The sequence below is a fragment of the Gopherus flavomarginatus genome, chromosome 6 (assembly GCF_025201925.1).
Source record: "Gopherus flavomarginatus isolate rGopFla2 chromosome 6, rGopFla2.mat.asm, whole genome shotgun sequence".
NCBI lineage: Eukaryota > Metazoa > Chordata > Testudines > Testudinidae > Gopherus > Gopherus flavomarginatus.
In genome coordinates, this window is record NC_066622.1 from 98,476,141 (window position 1) to 98,498,434 (window position 22,294).

Sequence of the window (22,294 nt, forward strand, 5' to 3'; positions counted from 1 at the left end):
TGATACGCGGGGGACTCCTGGTTGAAGGTGGGAGGAGAATACCCTGTAATCTCTGACCACAGTATCTCCATTCTGTTGCCCTTTTCAACCTGTGCAAGTTACATTTTTCAAGCCTGACTTACATCAAGAACAACCAAAGAGAGCAGTTGAGGTCAGTGAAGCAAGAGCTCAGAGTGGCACTGATAACATTTCCTCCCAGGGCTAAATGACCCGCGCATCAAGACAAGCTCAGGTGTCTCGTTCAAAGCTTTTTGTTATTTTTAATTCTTGTATATAATTTGTGGTCATTAATCACAGACTGTGAATCACAGCGTGCATCGAATTCAGGGTAGCATTCCAGAGTTCCATTCTGTGCCAGGTGGTGCTAGGCTTGCAATCTCTGGAGTCTGGCTTTTGCTGTTGTTCACTTCCAAAGCCATACAAAAGAAGAAATGGCTCAAAGATGAAAAGGGAATACCGTAAGTCTTGATGCAAAATAATATCACTAGTTGACCTTTCTTGATTGGTACAACTTTTGTAGTATTTGTTGTTCACCATATACTAAAACAATTATTTTTTTATTTGACATCTTGCTGATGTGCATGTGTGAGTCGACTGAAAATATTTGTCACAATCTGTACAGTGATGTTAGACTTTAATATGGTGGTGTGCCTCAAAATAATTAAAGGTAGCAAGATGTGCCATGGCAGAGAAAAGGTTGGGAACCACTGTAATAAAGGGATAGTTCACTTAAGCTCTCTCCCATAACTATGCCTTATCTGCACTCTCTCATATACTGCAGCTCCAAAGCTGTCTTCCAGATCTAGGCTCACATATGGGGAAGAGAAGGAAAAATCTTCACCCCTTAAATAAAACAACTGAGTGAGACACTTAAACACCAGCCAGATGGCAACAAACTACTTCCCCTTCCTGGGACTCCCAGGAACAAAAGAAGAACCGATTAGGAAGCTGTTTTGAGACACTCTGCACTGACAATGCACATACAGCTTGATGGTGCAATAGCACAACTGGGTTACGGTGAATTAAGAAAACCACAACCACCAATCAATACAGACCAATAACATTATGGAGGACACTATACAGTCTTTTTAGCGTATGTGCAACATGCCACAACTAGCACGTGACCAGAATTCATCACTGAGTTTGGTCTGCTGGTTGAATCAATGGCTTCTCCGGCCTGGGCTCGGTACTGACGGTGAGTGCCACGTGAACATTGATCCATGCCCTAGTAGTATGCATTTTGCAGTGGTTGAGACAGTCACAGAGATGAGTATAAAACCAATTTTGCCGCATATCAACTACATTTCAACTACATTTGTTAAGTGTCAAAGACAACCCTTCTCAAGGCTTGTTTTTCAGAACAATAGATTTGGGACATCACAATAAGTTTTGTGTCAGAAGACTGTGATGGCAAAACAGGGCGTAAAGGCTTCACTTCAGGACACCCTACAGCTAGAAGGGCACCCTAAACTCTGATCCAAATATCCAAGAAAGAGGGGGAAATTACACTAAAAATAAAACTGTCTTTTGTACACAGGCCCCTTCTGCCTCCTGTCTGACCCCAGTGTGAAAATTCCTCTTCAAAGTCCAGAAAGGAGAACCAACAGCCTTAATCAGGCAAATCCATCTCTCTTCCAAAGGCACACTGAAATATACCTGGATTACTTGACTTATTTATATTCAGAACTCAGCCAAACCGCTAGTGAATAAACTGGCTATAGAATTGCCACTATATGAAATCATACACACTGCATTTGTAAACAAAGCAATGCTATCAATGGTAATTATCACTATCAATTTCTGTTTGCATCCACTCAATCTCTGCAACCTCCCACATCTCTTTTAGGACCAGTGCTTTATAAACAATAAAAGAAAAGAAAACCTCACTATGTTCATGAGTGTGAGGACATAATTCTTGACGTGTTCCTTCCCATGGAACCGCACAACTGTATCGTCCACGGCCAGCAAGACCTCAATGTTGTAGTCATCCTTCTTGGCGTGGCGTCTCTTCCGGTCCACTTCACCGAGCCGGTCTTCAATCAAGTCCAGTGAGTTTGGGAGCTCACCCACACTGAAGCTTGGAACTGAAGGGGTGAGAGGAAATGGTGAGAGATTTCAAGGCTGCTTCATGCAGAACAATGTGGCTTTAGCAATGTTTCCTGGCTCTAATAGTTACCGTACATACTCGTTCATAAGCCAAATTTTTTTAGTAAAAAAAGGAAGCACCAGAGATGGGGGTCAGCTTATGAACGAGTATAGAGAGGGAGCAGTGGGACACAGCCCCTTCCCCCAACAGAGGGAGCAAGGAGAGGCAGTACAGTCAGCAGAGCCAGAAGGGAAGAGGTGAGGCCAGAGTCTGTCCACTTCTGGCCACGCTGCTCTGCCCCCAGGCTCTGAAGCAGCTGCAGCTCTGGGGCTGGAAGGCTGCAACCGTGCCACTCGGCCCCATTGCCCAGAGCAGGCTGTGGCTGTGTCGCCTGGCCCGCCAGAGCAAACTGTGGCCGTACCGCCAGACCCAGATCACTGGAACATGCTGCGGCCGCGCCACCTGGTCTGACTCACCAGAGCAGGCTGCAGCCGCGCTGCCCAGCCTGCCGGAGCAGCTTCAGCCAGGCCAGAGACATCCTCCCTTGGCCCTCCCCAGATAAGGTGGGAAGGGATGGGATGGGGAGAGAGTGGGGTTCCAGGTTAGGGGTGGGGTCATGTGGGGGGTGGTCACAGGGATTACTCCCCTGACTCCCAACTTCTCCCCCACAAAACATTTCCCCACCAGTTGCTGTCCCGGCCCGTCAGGGTAGGCAGCTGGCGCGCTGGGACACTTTGTTTACGCTCAAGGTAAACAAACCATCTCGGCCCACCAGCGGCTTATCCTGATGGCCCGGGAATCAAAGTTTGCTGACCCCTGAATTATAGGGTCGGCTTATGAATGGGTTATAAAAATTTTCCATTTTTACTTATCCATCTGGGGGGGGGGGATCAGCTTATAAATGCACCAGCTTATGATCAAGTATATATGGAACTTGTCTGTTTTCTTATATGCATGTGTCATCTGTCAGTATCAATGCCTATAAAATACCTGCCCGCCCCCTGTATTGATTCGCACCCCGCTACCCTCCAGCCCTATGTTTGTTCCAGATCCCTCTCCTCCTCCTGAAGGTTCTGGAAGGAAAGACACAGTTTTGTCAGCCTGAGGAATAAAGAAGTGCCTGGTGGCTGTTTAGCAACAGAGCTGCAATTTCTGTTTTTTTATTCCATTTCAGGAGAAGATGCATGTGTGCTCCAATTTTTATTCACTGGGGAACTGGAATGCAGTTTTGGCTCCAAGGCCCAGAACCAACCATTTCTAATATCAGCTTTCTCTGGCAGTCACGACTTCTCCAAGCCCAAAGGACTGCTCATCCTGGCTGCCAAGAGGAATGTCACTCTCCATGTCTGCATACACCTTGAGACCCCACACTGTGCCTACTCTCTTCCCACCTCTGCCAATAACCATGTGGCTATTTCAGATGCTTTCTATTTCTGCAGTGAAATGTTATCATGTCCCTGATGGGAAAACAGCAAGTCCAACATTCTGAACATTTTTTGGCTACTATCTTGCTTAAAATCTCTAATGACAGCAATAAGAATGCACCTTCACTGTTACTGTTCAGTGTTTGTATCCAGGATTAGGCCCTATTGTGCTAGGAGTTGTACAATACATATAAGAAGAACCATAGACAGGCAAGATATACAGAAGAACGCAGGAAAGCGAAAGGGAATTAGAAGAGTGATCAAAGGGAGACAAAAGGAAACAGAAAGTTAAGACCCAGAGATCCCCAAAGGCATAGGAAACAGGCAGCTAAATACCTTTGAGGAGCTGGCCAAAATCCATCAGATGTCATTTCTGGAAGCAGCACCTCTTAGTGGCTACTGAGAGCAGGCATTGCCAACACCAGAAAGGATGAGTTAAGGACCAAGAGAATGTTTTATTTTAAAAGTGACTATCATGGTGGTGAAAAGTACAAAACTAGACATCAGAGAGAGATGACTTCCAAGGACACTAACAGCATGGGAAGCAGGAACATTATCAATCCCACTCCTCACTAAATTCAACACTAAATTCAACACTCAAGCCAAAGATCTGAGTAAGTGCCCCCAAAATGAGTTTTAAGGGTTCTCTGAAGACAATAATAACTTACGAGGCAGCTGGGCAACCTCTCCACCCCCAGGCCTCTTGATAGCCACGTGATTCTTTGATACTTGTGCCCTATCTGGGAGCATGTCATCTAGCTAAATAAAGCTGGATGACATTAAGAGAATTCCATTGCTTCAAACAGTGAGTCACATAAAGCATCTCTCCCTTCTGGTGTAAGAGCTCTGATCTCCACACAGCACATCTTGCAAGAATTTCTGTATTTGCCAACGTGGGGTTCGTTTTCAGGCAGACGGATGAAGACTGTGAGGCCCAAGCTGTGAAACTGTGTTTAACATTGATCAAGAACATTAAATGTAGCAAAAAAGCTAAGCTCTCACCACAACTCAGACTTTGGCCCCAGACCCCCATCCTACCACCTTTAAAATAACTTATCCAGTCACAATGTTTCAAGAAATTCCTTCTCTATTTTTACCCTCTCTCCTTTCTACAGAGCAAGCTTTGACAGACACATCACACATTTGTGCCAGAGTTGTCGATCCACTCTTACATGATGTCCTCATTGGCCAGGTGCCTGGTTATAGCATAGAATGTGCAGATAGATGGGAAAGACCCAACAAGAATGCAAGTAAGTAAACACAGCCAGTGGGCTTTGCCTCGGGTGACATATTCACTCTTCCTATGGTAAAGCCTTTCTTTTTAAAGTGAATTTAGTGCTCGTGAAACGTGCCTGACTGGCAAGTTTGATTACCCACCACATAGCCAACAAGTGATGGTGACTTGCAGGGGCCGATTCCAACTTCCTCTGCACCCTGTGCTATTACTAGTGCAAAGTGGGGGTAACTTATTCCCATTCTGATGGGGTAGTGATTTACATCCACTTTGCAGTAGCGTAAATGATAAGACAAGGTGCAGGGTAACGGAATCAGACCGATTGAATCCACACAGGAAACAATGATTTCTGGATGGCATCATCATCACCTGAGCATTCCAATCCTCCAGCCTCCTCTAAACAAGAACTAGTAACAAACATGAAAGACTCCACCTCCAACCAACAGTCCCAATAAGTCATTTGTCACCTTCTCTTTGCCCCTATTGCTTCATGACTCTTTTCAAAAAAATTTTATGAGATATACTTAATCTTAAAGAGCAGCTGACATCACATAGGAGACTTTTAAAATCCCATTCTCTTCAGAGATAATTCTGTTTCCGGTATGTGCTGCATTTTTGGTGTATTTCTTCACCTCCTTCTTTACTATTGAAGTACATAGGCTTGATAATAGGATCTTTTCTTTGTTGGGATTTATTTGCTCCTGCCTCCATTCCATGCTGTGTTTGTAACAACACAACTTTTAGCTTTGGAAATGAGTATGATGTTACAAGAAGGAAAAAATACTCAAGAACGTTAACTCTTACTCAAACATATACAAAGTGCCTGTGCTTTACAAACTTTGGTCCTGGTCCTATAAAAAACTTGTGCACGCACTTAACCTTATGCACGCAAGTAAAAAAGTCAGCAGGACTATTTATGTGTGTCAAGTTAAGCACATGCTCAAGTGTCTACAGGCTCAGGGCTATAAATAAGTCATGCCTCATGCCCAAAAGACCCAATAATCTAAAAAGGAGAAGACAAACACACAGAAGACAAGACATAGGACAAAAGTTCAGGAAAAGGAAGATTTAGGGATTGTTATTTACATCCAGAAAAAAATCAACACCTAGTTTCACTAAGTATATTCAATTAAACCAAAAACCTGCATCTACACATCTGTCTTCAAATCAAAAAAGTTTCAAAATTACAAACAGAACCAGCCATTCTAACCTCAATTCACCCTTATCCCAACTGCACTTTACCCTGGTGCTTTAGATCATAAAATGTGAGATTATCTATTTTATCCTTTCTTCTTGGCCTCCTCTCTTTATCTCAGTGCTAGGGAAACAAGCGGCTGACAGCAAAATCAATTTATTTTAAAGATAAGTCTCACCTTTTCTTGTTGCCACTAGGAGGGAAGAGGGAGAAAAAAATGAAATTTGAATCAGAACTCGGTTCCAAATGTTGCAATTATGGATTCTCTAGACAACAGACCAAACCATCCAATTATTTTACTTATAGGAAAAGCCTACAGAAAACACTAAACCTAACTAGTACCCTAGCCTCACTTAAAACTCTCAGGCATTAACTCTCATTGGACCTCCTAACAGTAATCAATGCTGAATGTAAATCTGCCAAGAAGATAGTTGCCTCTGTTTAAGTGATCACTCAAGCAATTTTTCATCATTTTTAAGACTTTTTTTGTTCATTGTTGTTGATGATAATCCATTAGGGGGAGATAAAACTGAAACTGGTTCCTTTCTGACAATTTTGTTTCCTCCAACACATTTGCCCAGGCTGGCTTGTTACTGCAGGGCAGGGATAGGCAACTTGCGGCACGCAAGCTGATTTTCAGTGGCGCTCACACTGCCCGGGTCCTGGCCACTAGTCTGGGGGGCTCTGCATTTTAATTTAATGTTAAATGAAGCTTCTTAAACATTTTAAAAACCTTATTTAATTTAAATACAACAATAGTTTAGTTATATATTATAGACTTACAGAAAGCGACCTTCTAAAAACGTTAAAATGTATTACTGGCACATGAAACCTTGAATTAGAGTGAATAAATGAAGACTCGGCACACTGCTTCTGAAAGGTTACCGACCCCTGCTGTAGAGTTTCTCAGATGTGGCTGGGCTGATGGCACTGATTATTTGTTTCTCTTTTTTTCTCACTCTTATTTTTTTTGAGGAAAAAGAGCAGACTTCTCTATGAAAAGTTAAATCATAAAGACAGTAAACAGTAGGAAAAAATTAAGCAGGCATGATGTAGGCCTAACAACTAGACACCATCATTTACATATATTGTCATGATACTTAAGGCCCTAAAAAAGCAGGTGTAGAAATGTTGGATGGGGGCATCTCAAAGTGGATTGAACAAAGCTGACTCCACCCTCCTGATTCCCTAGCCCTTCACCCCTTTCTCCACAGCAGCCTGGATGGGAAATGCTCATGGCCCTTAGTTCTCCACACCCTGCAAATGATGACTCTCCCTGAGGGTAAATGGTGATCTATAGATATTGGAGACTAGAGTGATCTAGTCTGGGCTCCAGATAGTTAAAGGGATCTCTCACAAGTTTTGCAAATATAACTGAATGAAAGTGAGACTGATTACACCCATGAACCAGATAAGCTTTGCTATTCCCAGACACCAGCTCCACTGTCACACTGAGATAGAGAGATCAAGGGGGAGTAGCGCTTAGAACAAAGGCTGGAAATCATGAGACCTAATTTCTAATCTCATCTCTGACAATGACCCCATGTGTCCTTGAGAAAGTCACTTAACTATCTTTGTAACAAAACCTACTTTACAGGAGTCCTGTGAGGCTTAATCACTTATTGTTCATGAAACACACTGAGAGTTTCAGGTGGAAGGTATTATAGAAATGCAAATGTATAGAAATACTATTATCATTACTGGTTTCTTAAAACTGGTCTCCCAATAAAGTCATCTTTACAGCATTATGACCAAGTACCAGATCTTTAATTGCATTGAAACCCGTACAGAATTCAAAAACATGCCTTATCATACTGAAGAGAATACATGAACTCAGTGACAGCAGACTTCTCCATTTCAATGTTTATCCAGGGAGAGGAGACTTGGAGTTTTCTCTGCACCCAGTCACCTGCATTTTTATTTTTCTACAGATGAAACACATATCATTTCCATTCATTGGAACAAAATTATGGAGCCGAGTCATCGCAAGGTACTTTCACTGGATTTAGGAGACTCTGGCTGCCAAATTCTCTGGTGCTTTAGGGCATAAAGAGGCCATTAAGTTTAACTGAGCTCCAAAGGATTTTCACCAGGATTCCTCCCAATTCCCAGCACAGGTATCATGGCTGAGCAAACAGCATGGCTAGCAGTGATTATCAACCACCAGAAAGCTCCCTGGGAGCTGTGGGTAGCCAAGCATAAGCTAAGAAGCACGATGGATGAATATACACCTGATTCAGGGAAACACAAAGGTTGCTGAAAGCTCCCCTTATCAATCAGATTTCGTGCCCTAGCACAGCTCAGCCAGAGCAAGTGAAGCATGTGCATGCAGCATGTAGTAAAGTCACACACACACACACACACACACACACACACACACACACACACACAGTCCTACCTTCATTATGAAGATCCTTGTGTGATTCTGCTCTTTCCTGTCTGATGGCAGATCTGCGGTAGACCACGTGTGCCCTCCCAATCTCTTCCTTCTCCTGCTGCCCCTTCTCCAAAGGCTCAATGAAAAACTCACTACTGTCCGTCCGAATCAGGCCAGCCTAGAATGCACAAAACAGAAAGGGGAAAAGGAAAGAAAGAAAGAATATATATATACATTCACGGTACTGCTAAAAGAGTGCATTAAAGAGAACATGCAGACATGGAGTGAAAAGGAACCCCAGAGTACACAAGACCATCCCCATAACAGTGTGGACCAAGGCAATTTGCATTAAACTCTTTAACACTAGAGCATCACTGTTCACTACAAAAAAAGAAAAAAGAAGAAAATGCAAAAGTCTCATGTGCAACAGCCAACTCCTAGAGTAAACTCGGATATTATATTTAATTAATAAACTACCAACAATGACAGCTGGTGATGGAAATCAGGATAATCCGAAGTCAGCAAATTCACTTTACTTATGACCTTAAATTCAAAGGTACACCCTTGCACATTGGTTAGCCTACCCTTCTTAGACCTCACGTTATTGCCAGAGACATTTTTGCCAATATTCATGGAATTTGGAAAATAACTGATGAGATTACTTGCACAGAAAGGTATTACTCAACCATGAGTGTGGCAGTATTGGTCCCTTATGGCATAAGCTCTTTAGAGCTACGACCAGTCTTCCGTGAATTTTCTCTGAAGAGGCTAGTACACCTGTATGTGCTATAAAAGAAAATAAAATAAAATGCACATCAATAAAGAGAGAAATATAGTGACACATTCAGTTGTTTCTACTCCAGAACACTATCTTATGTTCCATGATAATTTACAAAACATACTAACCCCTAAAGATTTGAATAATCCTTATGATACTGCCTTAGATCCCTTAGACATTTCTCAAAACCATTTTAAACACCTTTGCAATATTTAGAGTTGTTCACTCAAAACCGTGCAGAAATTCCCATTTCAGCCCCAATAGGGCAGATTTCCCCTCCTTGTATCTTCCATTGGCTCCCCCTTCTCCACCACATGAATGGCAAGCTTGCTATCTCCATCTATAGCCCTTTACAATTAAGCCCTGCCCTATCCATTTGGTGCATATTACCATAATGTCAACTTCCACCTGTTCTTTACCAACATACTAGCCTTTGTCATCTGCCAGTATGTTGCTTTCTCAAACACCTCCACGTTTCCTCTGATGCCACTCCTTATGAGTGGGAAAAACTCCCTGAAAAGAGCCACAAAGCCTCCACCTTATCTCCTTCAAATATCTCCTTAGAAGTACCTTTACTGTCATGTCTACAATACAGCTGGTTAGTTCAGCCCTCTTCCTATTGTACAATGACGTACTCACTTTACTGCTGTCTTGCCTTGGACAGCATCTTTGTATCATTCACATTTTGCATCTTGTCATAACCTAAGTCACAAGTTCTTTGGGGCAGGGACTGTCCTACTATGTGTCTGTAGGGTGCCTAGTAAAATGTAGCCCCAATCCTTAACTGGTGCCCTTAGATGCTACTGCAATACAAATAATAATTTCCCTTTGTTTTCCATGCCCCATTATTCCCCTTACAGTAACATGTATAGGAACAACTCATCACTTTCCATGAAGGGCCTTCATCTGCAACCTTTCCATCAGTCCAAGTAGCAGCACTTTCTTTGGGAGATTCAAGAGAGGTATCTATTCAAATCAAATCTGTTTTGCAAAACTGAGTGACAATCTATCAGACAAGACAGATTGAGTGGGCATCTTTTAGCTGTTTAATTTCCTTTGACTCTTGACCACCAACTGTCATGAAAGGTCCCTCAACTTCTCCTTCTTGATGGAAAAGAGGAATGAATGAAAAAACAATTTCAAACTAAGCTCCTTATTTGGTTACAAAATCCCTTTTCTTTTGATCAGTTACAAGTGTTTCTGTTTAACTCATCCACACCCTGGGATCCATCATCTATCATGCACTCCTGCTTTCAAACTCTAGCAACCCTCAAGGGCCCTCCCCAAAGAGGAGATGATGAGGACAAAGGGAAATCAGCCATTCTACCAAACATATTAATTCCACTCACAGCTACAAGAGGATGATCATCCTTGGCCATGAAGCCTTTTGAGAACATTGGATTAAAACCACTTTATAAATACTAAGTATTATGACTAGTAATACCTTCCAGACAAGGAAAAGATGTATGAAATAACAAATGTTATTAGAAATATTTTTTGGCTACCACCTGTTCTTCATTAGCATGAAGCGTCCATTAAATTTACCTTGAAATTGACCAAATCAATTATGCACTGAAACTCCAGCTGGCTAGGACCTTAGGCAATCAAATGGAAATCACACACTGCGGGATGTCTAGTTTTAGCAAAAACAAGTACCACGGTCTAGCAGTCACCAAGTCCTTATATCATATCATTTTTATTTCATCCAGTGACCAAGAAGCAAGTTCTTTCACAACACACACATCACAGTGCCTTTGGAGACTCAGCAGCAGGACTAAATGTCTTTCATAGTTTTAATTTTTTCCCCTTTGTTATTAATCAACAGGCTCCTTCAGGAGTTTGAAACTTTAACACTGTCATGTTACGAGAGTTGTTGGCTTCCATCATGCACATGTTTGGTAATTTGTTCCTGCAGGCTTACCCATGAAAGATGGGCTGTCCACACTGGCTTATTATTGCATGAATGCCTGTGAGTACCAGGCTGAGCATACTGATTTGTTTCTATAATATTGCCTATGAGCGCTGGAGCTGTACATACTGGGTTACACATCAGTACTAGGCTACTGGAATTTCTATTTAAGTGCATTGAAAAGCACTGTTTTACAAGAAGTACAAACAAATGACTGGACTTGGGAGACATATTTAGATGGGACAGGAAAGGCAAATCTGGGGCCCTTCCAAGCTGACTGTGTCATTTGATTCCCTTCATATTTGTGTACGGTTGTATTCATTGTGGCATGAGCCAACCTGGCTTGCTTGTACTCCACCAAATTTCCTGCCCCACTTCAGTTTTATTAGCTGCTTAATGCTTTTGGAAACAAGTTTTTCCCCAAGAAAATAGGTATATTTAGTTGTTCTAGGATCACAACAATGGCCTAAAATACCATTTCTCAGGCCCTTCCCGTTTTACTATAGCCTTATGAAGGTCTTGTTTCTGGCTGCTTCCCAAGGCTCTGATTAACATGATTACAACTGCACTCTGTTACTAGCTGGTGGCACAGCCCAGGATAGACTTGATCAATGCTGCTCTGACTCCAATCCCTCCTTTCCTCTACCCCTGCCTTTTTTCTTCCTTCTCTTCAGATTCCCCTTTTCTGTTCTCTTCTCCCCCTGTGATATAATCTTATAGAAGCTCATCATTGGGTGGTGCAGAACTGACAGAGGTAACTTTCTATCTGTTACCTTGGGCTTTTCTTCAGCTCCCATCAGCATAGTGTCTAAACGTTTTCCGTTCCTTTTCTTCCTCCCTCTGAACATCTCATTGTTAAGAATTGGGATGGCAGAATCAGCATTGTCAGCCAGTCTTTATTCTCCTCTTCTTCTCTCCTCCTTTTCACATCTCTTTGTTCCCCCAACTCCTTTCCTTTCTCCTTTCTTCAATTCTTACTATTCTCCACCCTCACTTCCTTAATCTATTTGCATATTACAATCCTATTAACTAAAATGCCTTAACAGTCTTGAATCTTATTATTAAAACTTTAAATATTCTTCCTGGCTATGAAAACTGTGCTTTCCAAAGTGGAACAGGACCACAGCAGTAGTTTACTGCTCACAGAAACATCCACTGACCATTCAACATTATATAGGATTGATTTAATAACAAAGCCCACCTGTTACACAAATATCATTTCTTGGGCTTTTCCTTACTTCACTACTTTAAAAATAGAACATTTAACACAAAGATCTTTGCCTTCCCTATAGTCTCCTGTACTCCCTACACTATTATTGAAGAAGGCTGTGTTTGAAGATGGGCTTCTCACCTTTGCAAGCCAGCTCCTCCTCTTTGATTATGTAGTGTGAACTCATGACTTTCTAACCATCCTATTGGCCAAGGAGTGCTGAAGCCACTCATTAAGGGGATAGTCAACCCAGTTAGGCCCCCAAATGTACCACTCTTTGAAGGAAGATATATTCCTGGTGGATTTTATTATTTTATAGATTTAGGCCTAAATTTTCAAAAGTCACTAGTGATTCTGGGTGCCTCCGTTTCTGGGTGGCCAACCTGAGACACCTTAAAGGGGCCTGATTTTCTGAGAGTGTGTGCTCAGTACTTTCTGAAAACCAGACCCCTTTAAGATGTCCACTTGAGCACCCAAAATCACTGGTCACCACCTAGGATCTACCTAGTAAGTCTACCAAGAGTACACTACCTAGAAAATTTAGACCATACACATACACATATGTAAAAGGGATACACAAGAGATATTTGCATAACTATGTGATAACTACAGAGCCATATGATATGTTGCAAATATCATGCAACCTTCAGCTTCATAGGCCCTTCCACGTTTCTGGGTAGTACTAGAGCATCAGTTTGTGTGTCCTGCTGGTGCACACCATCTCAGCTCTTCACCCTGGTTCTCATAAACCCAATTACAATGGCACAGAAAGATTACACTGTCAAAAATGCAAAGCCATCTTACTCCGCTTTTCCTTCAGATTCCTAACAACATTATTATGCACTCACAAATGTTATACTTTTTTAAAACTCTGCACATTTGAAAAATACTTGAAGACACTTGGTGACATTTAAAGGCAACAAATGTAACATGGATAAAATACCTTTTATGCAACACATCACCTGGGAAAAATCCTATGAATCAGCATACTGGGACAATCATAAACTTAGTCCAGACGAGTGACATTTAATTTACCTAGGCACAGATCCCCAGAGGTAGTTAGGTGCCTAACTCCTGCTGAAATCACTTTTGTGCTATAACTGGAATGTGCTTAACAAGGTGCTATTGCATACCCTGATTTTAGCTATGGCTGTCTCTTTCACTGTATTAAGATCCTTTCCTACCATTGTCAAGTCTTCAAGATATGGAAAAAGCTCAGTAGCTAATGCAGGGAACAAAGCCAACATTGCATTTCAAAAATTAGGGACTGTTTTCTTAGCATCCCCGCCCCACCTCTCCTCCCAATATTATTAATAAATAATAATCAGTGCTCACCTACGTTCACCAGGGCACTTCTTGCTTCTTTTTGGAGCACTCAGCAACTCCCAATCTTGTTGTACAGAGATGAAAAAATAAGGGACGTCCCTTGTAATAAGAGACTGTTGGCAACCATAGTCACAGGGTCACTCCTATTGAAATCAGTGGGAGTTGGGAGTCTAAATAATTTGAGGATCTGGGCCTTACTACCCGCTGCACCTGTATTTTAAAAGGTTGGGTATGTTGCTTGAATGGTGTATCAGAGTTGATATCAAATGAAAGTTAGCCTCCTGTTTCCATTTCCTATAAATGCCACAAATTGACAAAAGTAATGCGTGCTTTGTCTGTCCCACCCATCACTTTGCTAAATTCTTTTCTGCTTCCCTTAGCCACTTACTAATAGTGCTTATTAATAAATAATAATAGTAATTTCTGTAGTGTTTTTTCATATTTACAAAGTGCTAATTAACTTCATAATGCTCAAAACTAAATTGGTTGACATTTTTGAACAACATTTAAAATAAAATAACAATTAATAATAATAATAATAATAATAATAATAGACTGTTTTTCAAAATTGAAAACTTTCACAAAGCCAGTCTGGGTTTTCCTTTTTCAAAGTTTTCCTGAGATTTTTTTTTTTTTTACAAAAAGTGTAACGTTAATTATTCTTTCATGTGGTTATCATATTTTGTTTGTCATTTTTCACCTTTCATTTGACATTTTCAGTTTGTCTTGTTTATTTTTTAAAGTTTATTTTCCATTGCCAGTTTTGATAAGCCACACAATGTAATCATTTCCAAACAGATTATTTTGATTTTGAAGGTTTTCAATTTAAAAACAGAAAAAAATCATTTAAAAAATTGCTGACTTGAAAAACAAAACAAATGCCACTGCATTTGTTTTGTTTTGTTTTGCTTCCAAAAACAAAAAAAAATATTTTTTGCTTAAGTTTTAAGAACCCCTGTGAAATTTCTGTTGGTGTTTGAACCAATTCTATTTAATATCCATAAAATGTAAGTATTCATTATTTTCCCTTTTTTAAAGATGGGGTAATAAAGCACAGAGTTTTGACCCCGACCCTGCAAACTCTTAAACATATGCTTCACTTAACTCACATGAGTAGTTCCACTGATGTCAGTGAGACTCCATGAAGTCTATGGGAATACTACATTAAGCATGTGCTTAAGGAAATCACTGAATCACGCATTTAGGCACAGATTTTTAAAGATATTTAGGCATTGCTGTGCTCAGTATTGCAATGACTACCTGATTTAGGAGCCTATGTCTAATTTTCAAAAGGGATTTACGTGTTTAGGAGCCTAAATCCCTAAGTGCCTAAGTCTCTTTAAAAATCTTGTCCTTAGTGACTTGAGCAAAGCCACAGTTAATCAGTGGCAGAGCTGGGGTTAGAATATGGGAGTACCTGGTTCCCAGTGCGTTTCTGCAGTTTTGGAATTGTGCACACTGCAAATTACGTATGGTCCAGAAAAAAAGTCATATTTTCTTGTCAATTAGATACAAAATCCATGATGACTTGGAGAAAAATTACTCGCCTATGCTTTTTTACATTCCTGTGAAGCTAACTGTTGTGGAATAATATTGAGGCAAACAATTCAGTAAAATTCAAAAGAGGATTAGACATTGTGAGCCAGATTTTCAAAGTCAGACAAATCCAAATTACTGTGCTTGCCTAATTTATGTTTGCAAATCTTTGATGCATGTGTGTAAATCAACTGCTTGTGATGCTTAGCTGTCCATGCATTATGAATAGTTGATTATGGTATGCACATAGAAGATTGCCATGTATATGTTAGACAAGTGCAAAAATGTTGACTGCTTCGTTTTTGAAAATCTGGTCCTATATGAGAATACACTATGAATTTACACTAAGAACAATTAAAACTTTAAGGGCTTTAAATCCTCATGTTTTAGGATATAAACTGGCAACAGGAATAAATAATCCTCACCTTCATACACTATAGTGTCATACATTTTTAGTAGTGCATTATACCGGGGGAGTTTGCCTGGTTCTGAAACATCCAGCCTTAGTCAAGAACAGAGGCAGAATACTCAAGTAGTCACTGAGCAGCTTGAATGTTAGTCATGCTGCATACAGGAACATCTTTCCTTCAGAAAAAAAAACAATGGTGCGTTTAGCAATTCAAGCAATCCTATGGCCTGAATATATGTGGGTGATTTTGAATTTTCTTTTGAAACAAAGTCATAGCTGTACATCTGCTAGTGACATATCCCAAACCAAACCAAAACAGGAGCCTAATATCATAATTTTACTTCTCCTGACAGACCCAGGACCAACCATTTCAGTGAACTAAATCACATGTTTCTCTCAGGAATCTTCTCTGCAGAGCAGCTCCAGAGTTTAAGCAGCTCAGAGCCAAGAGAGATTGCTTGGCACAAAATCCTGGCAGCCCCAGGACAAGATGACAGCAGGCAATGCTTCAGCAATCATTGCCAATGTCTGCAACGACTGCCAGCTGCCTGTGACCACTGCCAGACGCCTGGTACAAGTTAAGAGTTTCAGCAATTAGGGTAAAGAGGGGGAGGTGATTACATCTTAAGATACTAATGATTTTGTTAATTATAAATTTGAAAAATGACAAACTTCAGAGCTTCCCATATCAGTGTAGAAACACTAACGGTTTCAGTGCACAAAAATTCCATTGGCTTTTTGCACTACTGGTGTTCTTCTATCACTGGAAAAAAGAGCAATAAACAAGAAATAGTTCCGCTAGCATACTGCTGTTGTGGGAGGCACGGGGATATAAATTGCAGTAGACTGAGTATTGACTAAGGAAATTACAAAAGAGCATTTTTACCAGCAGGGGAAACAGAGTCATTTGTAAAGTCTACAGTGATACGGAGTGTAAGCTTCCAATCCATTTATCAAAGTCCAGAATTCCCACTGCAAGGCAAGTGAAACACTAATGACTAATGTGTGCACTTAATCTAATAAATAAAAAGTAAAGCACAAACCACAGCAGCCTTTAGGGTTCTTGAAATCAGGGCTTTGGAGCTGTGCTCCGGCTCCGAGCCAGCTCCAGGTAAAAACCTGCAGCTCCACTGCTCCAGAGCTGCTCTGCACTCCAGCTCCAAGCTCCACTCCAAAGCCCTGCTTGAAAGAGAAGGAAGGCTCTTGGAATGTACAAGTTTGCCCATTCTAAAACCAGTACTGTTTTATTTAAATATTTCAGCTGTGTAAGAATTAAAGTGACACAGGAAAAAGCTCTCAGATGCAACAACCCTGGTTCAAAATACTTAGCCTGAATCTTTACAAGAGGGTTATTGGGTCATCAGTGATTAAATGAGTTTACCACTTTTGGTCTTGCCCCCACATCTCTGCTCCATCCATTGACATCAGGAGATCCAGTAGCAACACATCATTTTAAGTACCACACCTGCCGTAGTGGACATCAGAAAACATGGGCTCCATTCTGCCCCCTACCCTCTGCAAATGCAGCGTGAGGGTGCCTGTCAGCATCAGTCATCTTCCATTATTCTCTCTGCTCCTCATATCCTTAGATTCACATGGACACTCTGCACACAAGCCTCCTCACTATGGTTAGAGCATCATGAGGTAGTTCCATGATAAATGCATGAATACCTTTTTATCACAAATGGCCCAATCCTTAAGCGTGTGTTAAAACAAATCCCATTGTAGTCAATTATCAGAGGGGTAGCCGTGTTAGTCTGGATCTGTAAAAGCAGCAAAGAATCCTGTGGCACCTTATAGACTAACAGACGTTTTGGAGCATGAGCTTTCGTGGGTGAATACCCACTTCGTCAGATGCACCTGACGAAGTGGGTATTCACCCACAAAAGCTCATGCTCCAAAACGTCTGTAAGTCAATAAGGTGCCACAGGATCCTTTGCTGCTATTGTAGTCAATGAGCATTTTGCCTAAGTAAGGAGTTCATGACTCAGTTCCTATTTATCAACATCTATGCCTTGTAAAGTGCTTCACTCTTTCTGTGTGTGCATGCACTAGCGAGCCAGGGAATATGTTCCTCTGACAGGGCTTTATTAAATGGGCTCCATTCCAGGATGGTGCAATTTGATTTTACTCAGCATCACTCATAGAGCTCATTTAGCTTTCTGAATACAAAATTACTTTCCAAAATCTATTTCTATTGATGTTGTATTTGGATATCACTCAGAGGATAGATTCTGCTTTCCACACTCATACTAAATAGTGCCTTACTCCACAAGTAATCCTGATTACTCACGAGTAAGATACTACTCAATATAAGTAATATGGAGAAATATGACCGACATTCACCAGCCTGACAACTGGTCATTAGCAACAAGTTTCAAGCCATTTCCTTTATTCCCTTTGATATTTTCAGCGGTTGGGAAAAAAATCACATTGTTTTGAGTGCCACTCAGCTACTGGTAAAAATGGCACAACTTGCAGGGGTGCTAATCAGAGCCAATTATAACTTGATTGACCTGACTTGTACCTTTTAAAATACTAACTAGAACTAAATCTGTCTTGGCAAGATGGAAATATTGTTGCTAACTTAAGAAACTCACTGTTTTATGGAGCTGGCTATAGTTTTCAGTCAAAGATAATTATCAAAGCAGGGCTTGCCCTAATCAGTCTTTGTCACAGGATTCCACCATAAACACTCATAAATATATTTAAAATATTATAGTAAACTTATTTCTATCTAGGCTCAACCTTTACAAAGAGTACTGGGGAAGGAGGCTGGAGGATGAGTGGGGGGGATGGGAGGAGTGTGAGTTCTTCACTGATTGTCAATGTACACTGAGGGACAGTGCAATTCACAGAGCTGGAGAGATGCCATCCTTCCGAACGGAAGTCAGACAGTTGGACCCAGAGATGGCCCACGGAGCTAGGGGTAAATCTCTCCCCCCATTAATATTTCCTCTATAATCAGTGGGCAAAAGAGTCTCAAACCCCCACAAAAATATAAAATTATCATTTCACCTGGATAAACAGTACTGGGAAGAAGCGATATCTGAGCAGAGGTGCCATCCTTCAGCTTAGACATTGAACTGAGCTCTTTTTCATCTGGAAACCTATCAGTAGGAGTTCATGCCTACTATATTCCATTGCAGTAGAAGGCAATATTGTGTTAAGCTGGCAACTGTATGGCCCACATTACTGGTATATAAGGACAGAAGCTGTCTATCTCATGGGGGGCTGATCTCTTGACACATTTCTACGGGCCAGATTCTGATATCTATACTCATGTTGGATAGCTCCTTACTCCAGGAGTAGTCCGACTGAAGTCAATGGTGCTATTCAATAAAAGAAGGGGTAACAGAATCTGGCCCTAAAAAGGGTAAAGGATAAACCTGTTGCCCTGATCTACATTCCCTCCTCTGATAAAACAGGTTCTGATGTTTGACAATTGTTGTCATGGGTGCATGATAACTGCGGCATTTAGCTAGAGAACTCTGTATCTGACCCATCACATTGGAAAGCAGCGTACAATTCCCTAAATATGAAAGGCACCATTCAAAACCAAATTCTGTTCAATAATAAAATTTATTGCACAGATGGTATGTTTCAAATGAGACAATATATTTAAAATATTACAAAATTAATAGCCTTTTTGAAATATGTTATGGCATAGTACTCTGCACCTTAAACCGATCCCATATGTCATAATTTGGGCAGCAGTGTAACACACTTCCAGTATATTTTATACATTGTTACATGTGGAATAATTTTTATAAAACACAGCAAAATATGGAACAAATATACTGAAACTAAATTAGAGACTTTTTTAGCCACTTGGATAACTCTAGACCAGTACATTTCTTGCAAATGAATATGGGCTTGATCCAGCACAGTTCTGCTACGTGAAGTTACTGGGAATTGAGGTCTTTATCTGCCCTATTTACTCTGTTGGTCCTGTGTCACAATCTCAAGAACATGCTGAGTGGCGATGTGAGAGGTGTCTAAATATTCTTCTTTCAGACTTCAAAGTGGGAGCTAAATTCTCCCCTCAAATATGTTTGCCTCATTCCCATTAAAGTCAATGAGAATGGGACGCTCATTTATCCTGACGGTAAAATTTAGTCTTACAGCACTTTGGATTGAAGCTGAATGATCAGGAAGCAAAAAGATTAGCTTCAAATGTGAAGAGAATTATTGAAATGGGACCCATATGTACAGAATTAGTGCACAACTATGTCTGAGAAACATGACTCCCGTGCAGACTAAATTTCCCAGCTTCCTCCTTTGACTTGCTCAATCTTCCAAAAAGAATAACCGGCTATATAATAAACGCATAACCCTGCAACCAGGGTTGTAGTAGATAAAACTCCAGGTCTTATGCTACGTATGAATGAAAGCTACGTAGCTATTTTTTTAGCAGATTTAATGCTCAGGAAAAATGAGAGAACAGAACTGGGTTGAGCCTGGCACAGTACAGGCAAGAACTGTTCAAGTTTTTCCTGCAAACCTTTGCCAGCACACCTCAGTCTTGATCTTCAACATCTCCTACTGCTCTCGTTCTGGGCTTCCATGCAACCTTGTCTATGCACATCAATTCTGACCTGCAACAACCTTCCTGTTCTAGGTATGGGCCTCTCCTTACCAGAGATTGCCAACAGTGCAAAAGTGTGCCAAAATGAGAAGTGGTTTTGTGATGTTTATGGACAGGAACTATTCTGAACTCATTGTTACTTGTGCCCTAAATTGGAATTTGAATCTAGGTCTTGCAGAGGTGAAAGTCAAGGGGAGAGAACCACTCCACTAATTAGCTCTTCAGCCAAAACAGGGCCTCATTTTGATCTCACTTACACCACTGCAAATGAGGAGTGACTCCATTCAAGTGATAGAGTTAGACCCCGGTAAAATCAGTCTCAGTGGAATTGGTATCATGCCTATAGTAAGCAATTAGATATACCATCCTATGAACCTTTAAACAAGTGATCTGTCTCCCTCCTAACACTAAGCCCATGCTCCAGAAATTACAAGCATAATCCTAAAAGACAAACATCTACATTTTGGGGTCCAACCCTCCTCCTCTCGAGATTCATGGCAAAACAATCATTATATTCAGTGAAAGAAGGAGTAGCCCTTGTGGAGGAACTTACATAGTGCACAACCCTGGGGAAAAAAAGATTCAAAAAGAAATTTATTTATCCCTTCACTTTCTTTGTTGCTGCTTCTTAAAGACAATGGGCCCTGCTTTTCTGTTGTAAAATGCTAGCGGTCTGATGTGGTCGCATTTTACACTTACTTTGCCCTGGAGTAAATGACTACTTGCAGGATAACAGAGAATGAGACTCACTGATGTATAAATAAATACATTTCCACAACCACCTAAATTCATCTTCTGCTGGTCCCTGCTGTTAAGACACAATCTTGTGTTCAAAGCATCAAAATATCAAAAAATGGCAAAACTCCCTTTGCCTTCAATGCAGCCTGGATTTCACCCCAAGTCTGTTCCCCTGGAATTGATTGTGATGTCACAAATACAGCATTATATTGTTAGTGCTGCATCAAAAAGGAGAAAGAGAAGTGATTTAAAGGAGAATAAACCTTTGCTTCTAAAAAAATCCTCCTTGATAATTAGCAAAGAAAATTATGAAAAACACAGGCATTGATCAAACTAACTAGTGGTCAAGTATATTATTTTAGCATTTTTCCCCAAAATGGGTGTCCATCTTTACACCTGAATCCAGTGTCTCATATAACAGCAGGATATGTTCTCTCCCCACCAGCAAATGACCTGTGCAATTAACAAAACACAGTGACAGCAAGATACACAAAGAAAAGCAGAAAAAACCATCAAGGGCTCTGCTCCTGATCTGTGTCTGTGCAACACTCAATTGCTCTAATTACTGTTCCCATAAAAATACTTGGAATCTTAGCTCAATTTCATGTGTGTATATATATAGTAAAACACTGCCAAAAAAATGAGATTCCTTAGCTTCCAAGAAAACTTAGGAGCCTGCAGAGGACTATGTCTGGAGGGGAAAGTGTGATGGCAAGTCAAAGGATTATAGCTATTCCACTCTTACTGTTTCTGAACTCAGGGCCGCCTGTGGAACTAATATGACAGACAAGGACTCAACAGCCTATTACAAATGCACCTGAGCTACCCATGACAAAATTTTCAAACACAGGTGCCAAAAGCTAGTCATAAAAATGGGAGACGCTGCGGGCTCAACACCTTTGAAAATCAGGCTACCTATTTACGTGTGTAAATATGGATTTCGGACAATAATTCTAAGCACTTTCTAAAAACTCATGGTCCCAGTTCCCAGTTTTGACACAACATAATTTATCTGTACATGTTCTTCATTTGAAGCACTTAACTTTATCAACACTGTGTGGTACATCTACACTGCAATAAAAGGCACACAGAATGGCCATGGCTGGCCTGGGTCAGCTGACTCAGGTTTGTGGGGATCGGGCTGTAGGGCTAACAATTGCAGTGTAGATGTGCAGGCTCAGGCTGGAGCCCCGGCTCTGAAATCCCGCGAGGGTGCCCAGCCTGCAGCCCGAGCATCTACACCGCTATTTTCAGTCCTATGGACTGAGCCCCGTGATCCAGAGACATTTGATCTGGGCTCAGAGTCTCGGGGCCACAGGTTTTTTACAGCAGTGTAGATGTACCCTTAGTGACCAAGAGATCCTATGTGTCCCACACAAGCTATACTGGAACGTAAGAGCTATATTCTCTTTTTGAAGTTTGTGGATAACTGCTAGTAAAGTTAACAATTACAGGACATGTACATAACAAAGGGAAATGCAACA

The 22,294-nt window shown here is 40.9% G+C and overlaps 1 protein-coding gene across 1 annotated transcript in view; it reads right to left on the reverse strand.

The window, feature by feature from the left end:
* ADAMTS14 (ADAM metallopeptidase with thrombospondin type 1 motif 14) overlaps positions 1-22,294 on the reverse strand; it is a 95,086-nt gene that overhangs the window by 64,876 nt on the left and 7,916 nt on the right. The window contains exons 3-5 of the mRNA XM_050959302.1: positions 8,338-8,494; positions 6,118-6,132; positions 1,888-2,084 (exon numbers count right to left, since the gene is read on the reverse strand). Of these exons, the coding sequence (XP_050815259.1) occupies positions 1,888-2,084; positions 6,118-6,132; positions 8,338-8,494 (369 nt within the window). The remainder of the gene's footprint in view (positions 1-1,887; positions 2,085-6,117; positions 6,133-8,337; positions 8,495-22,294) is intronic.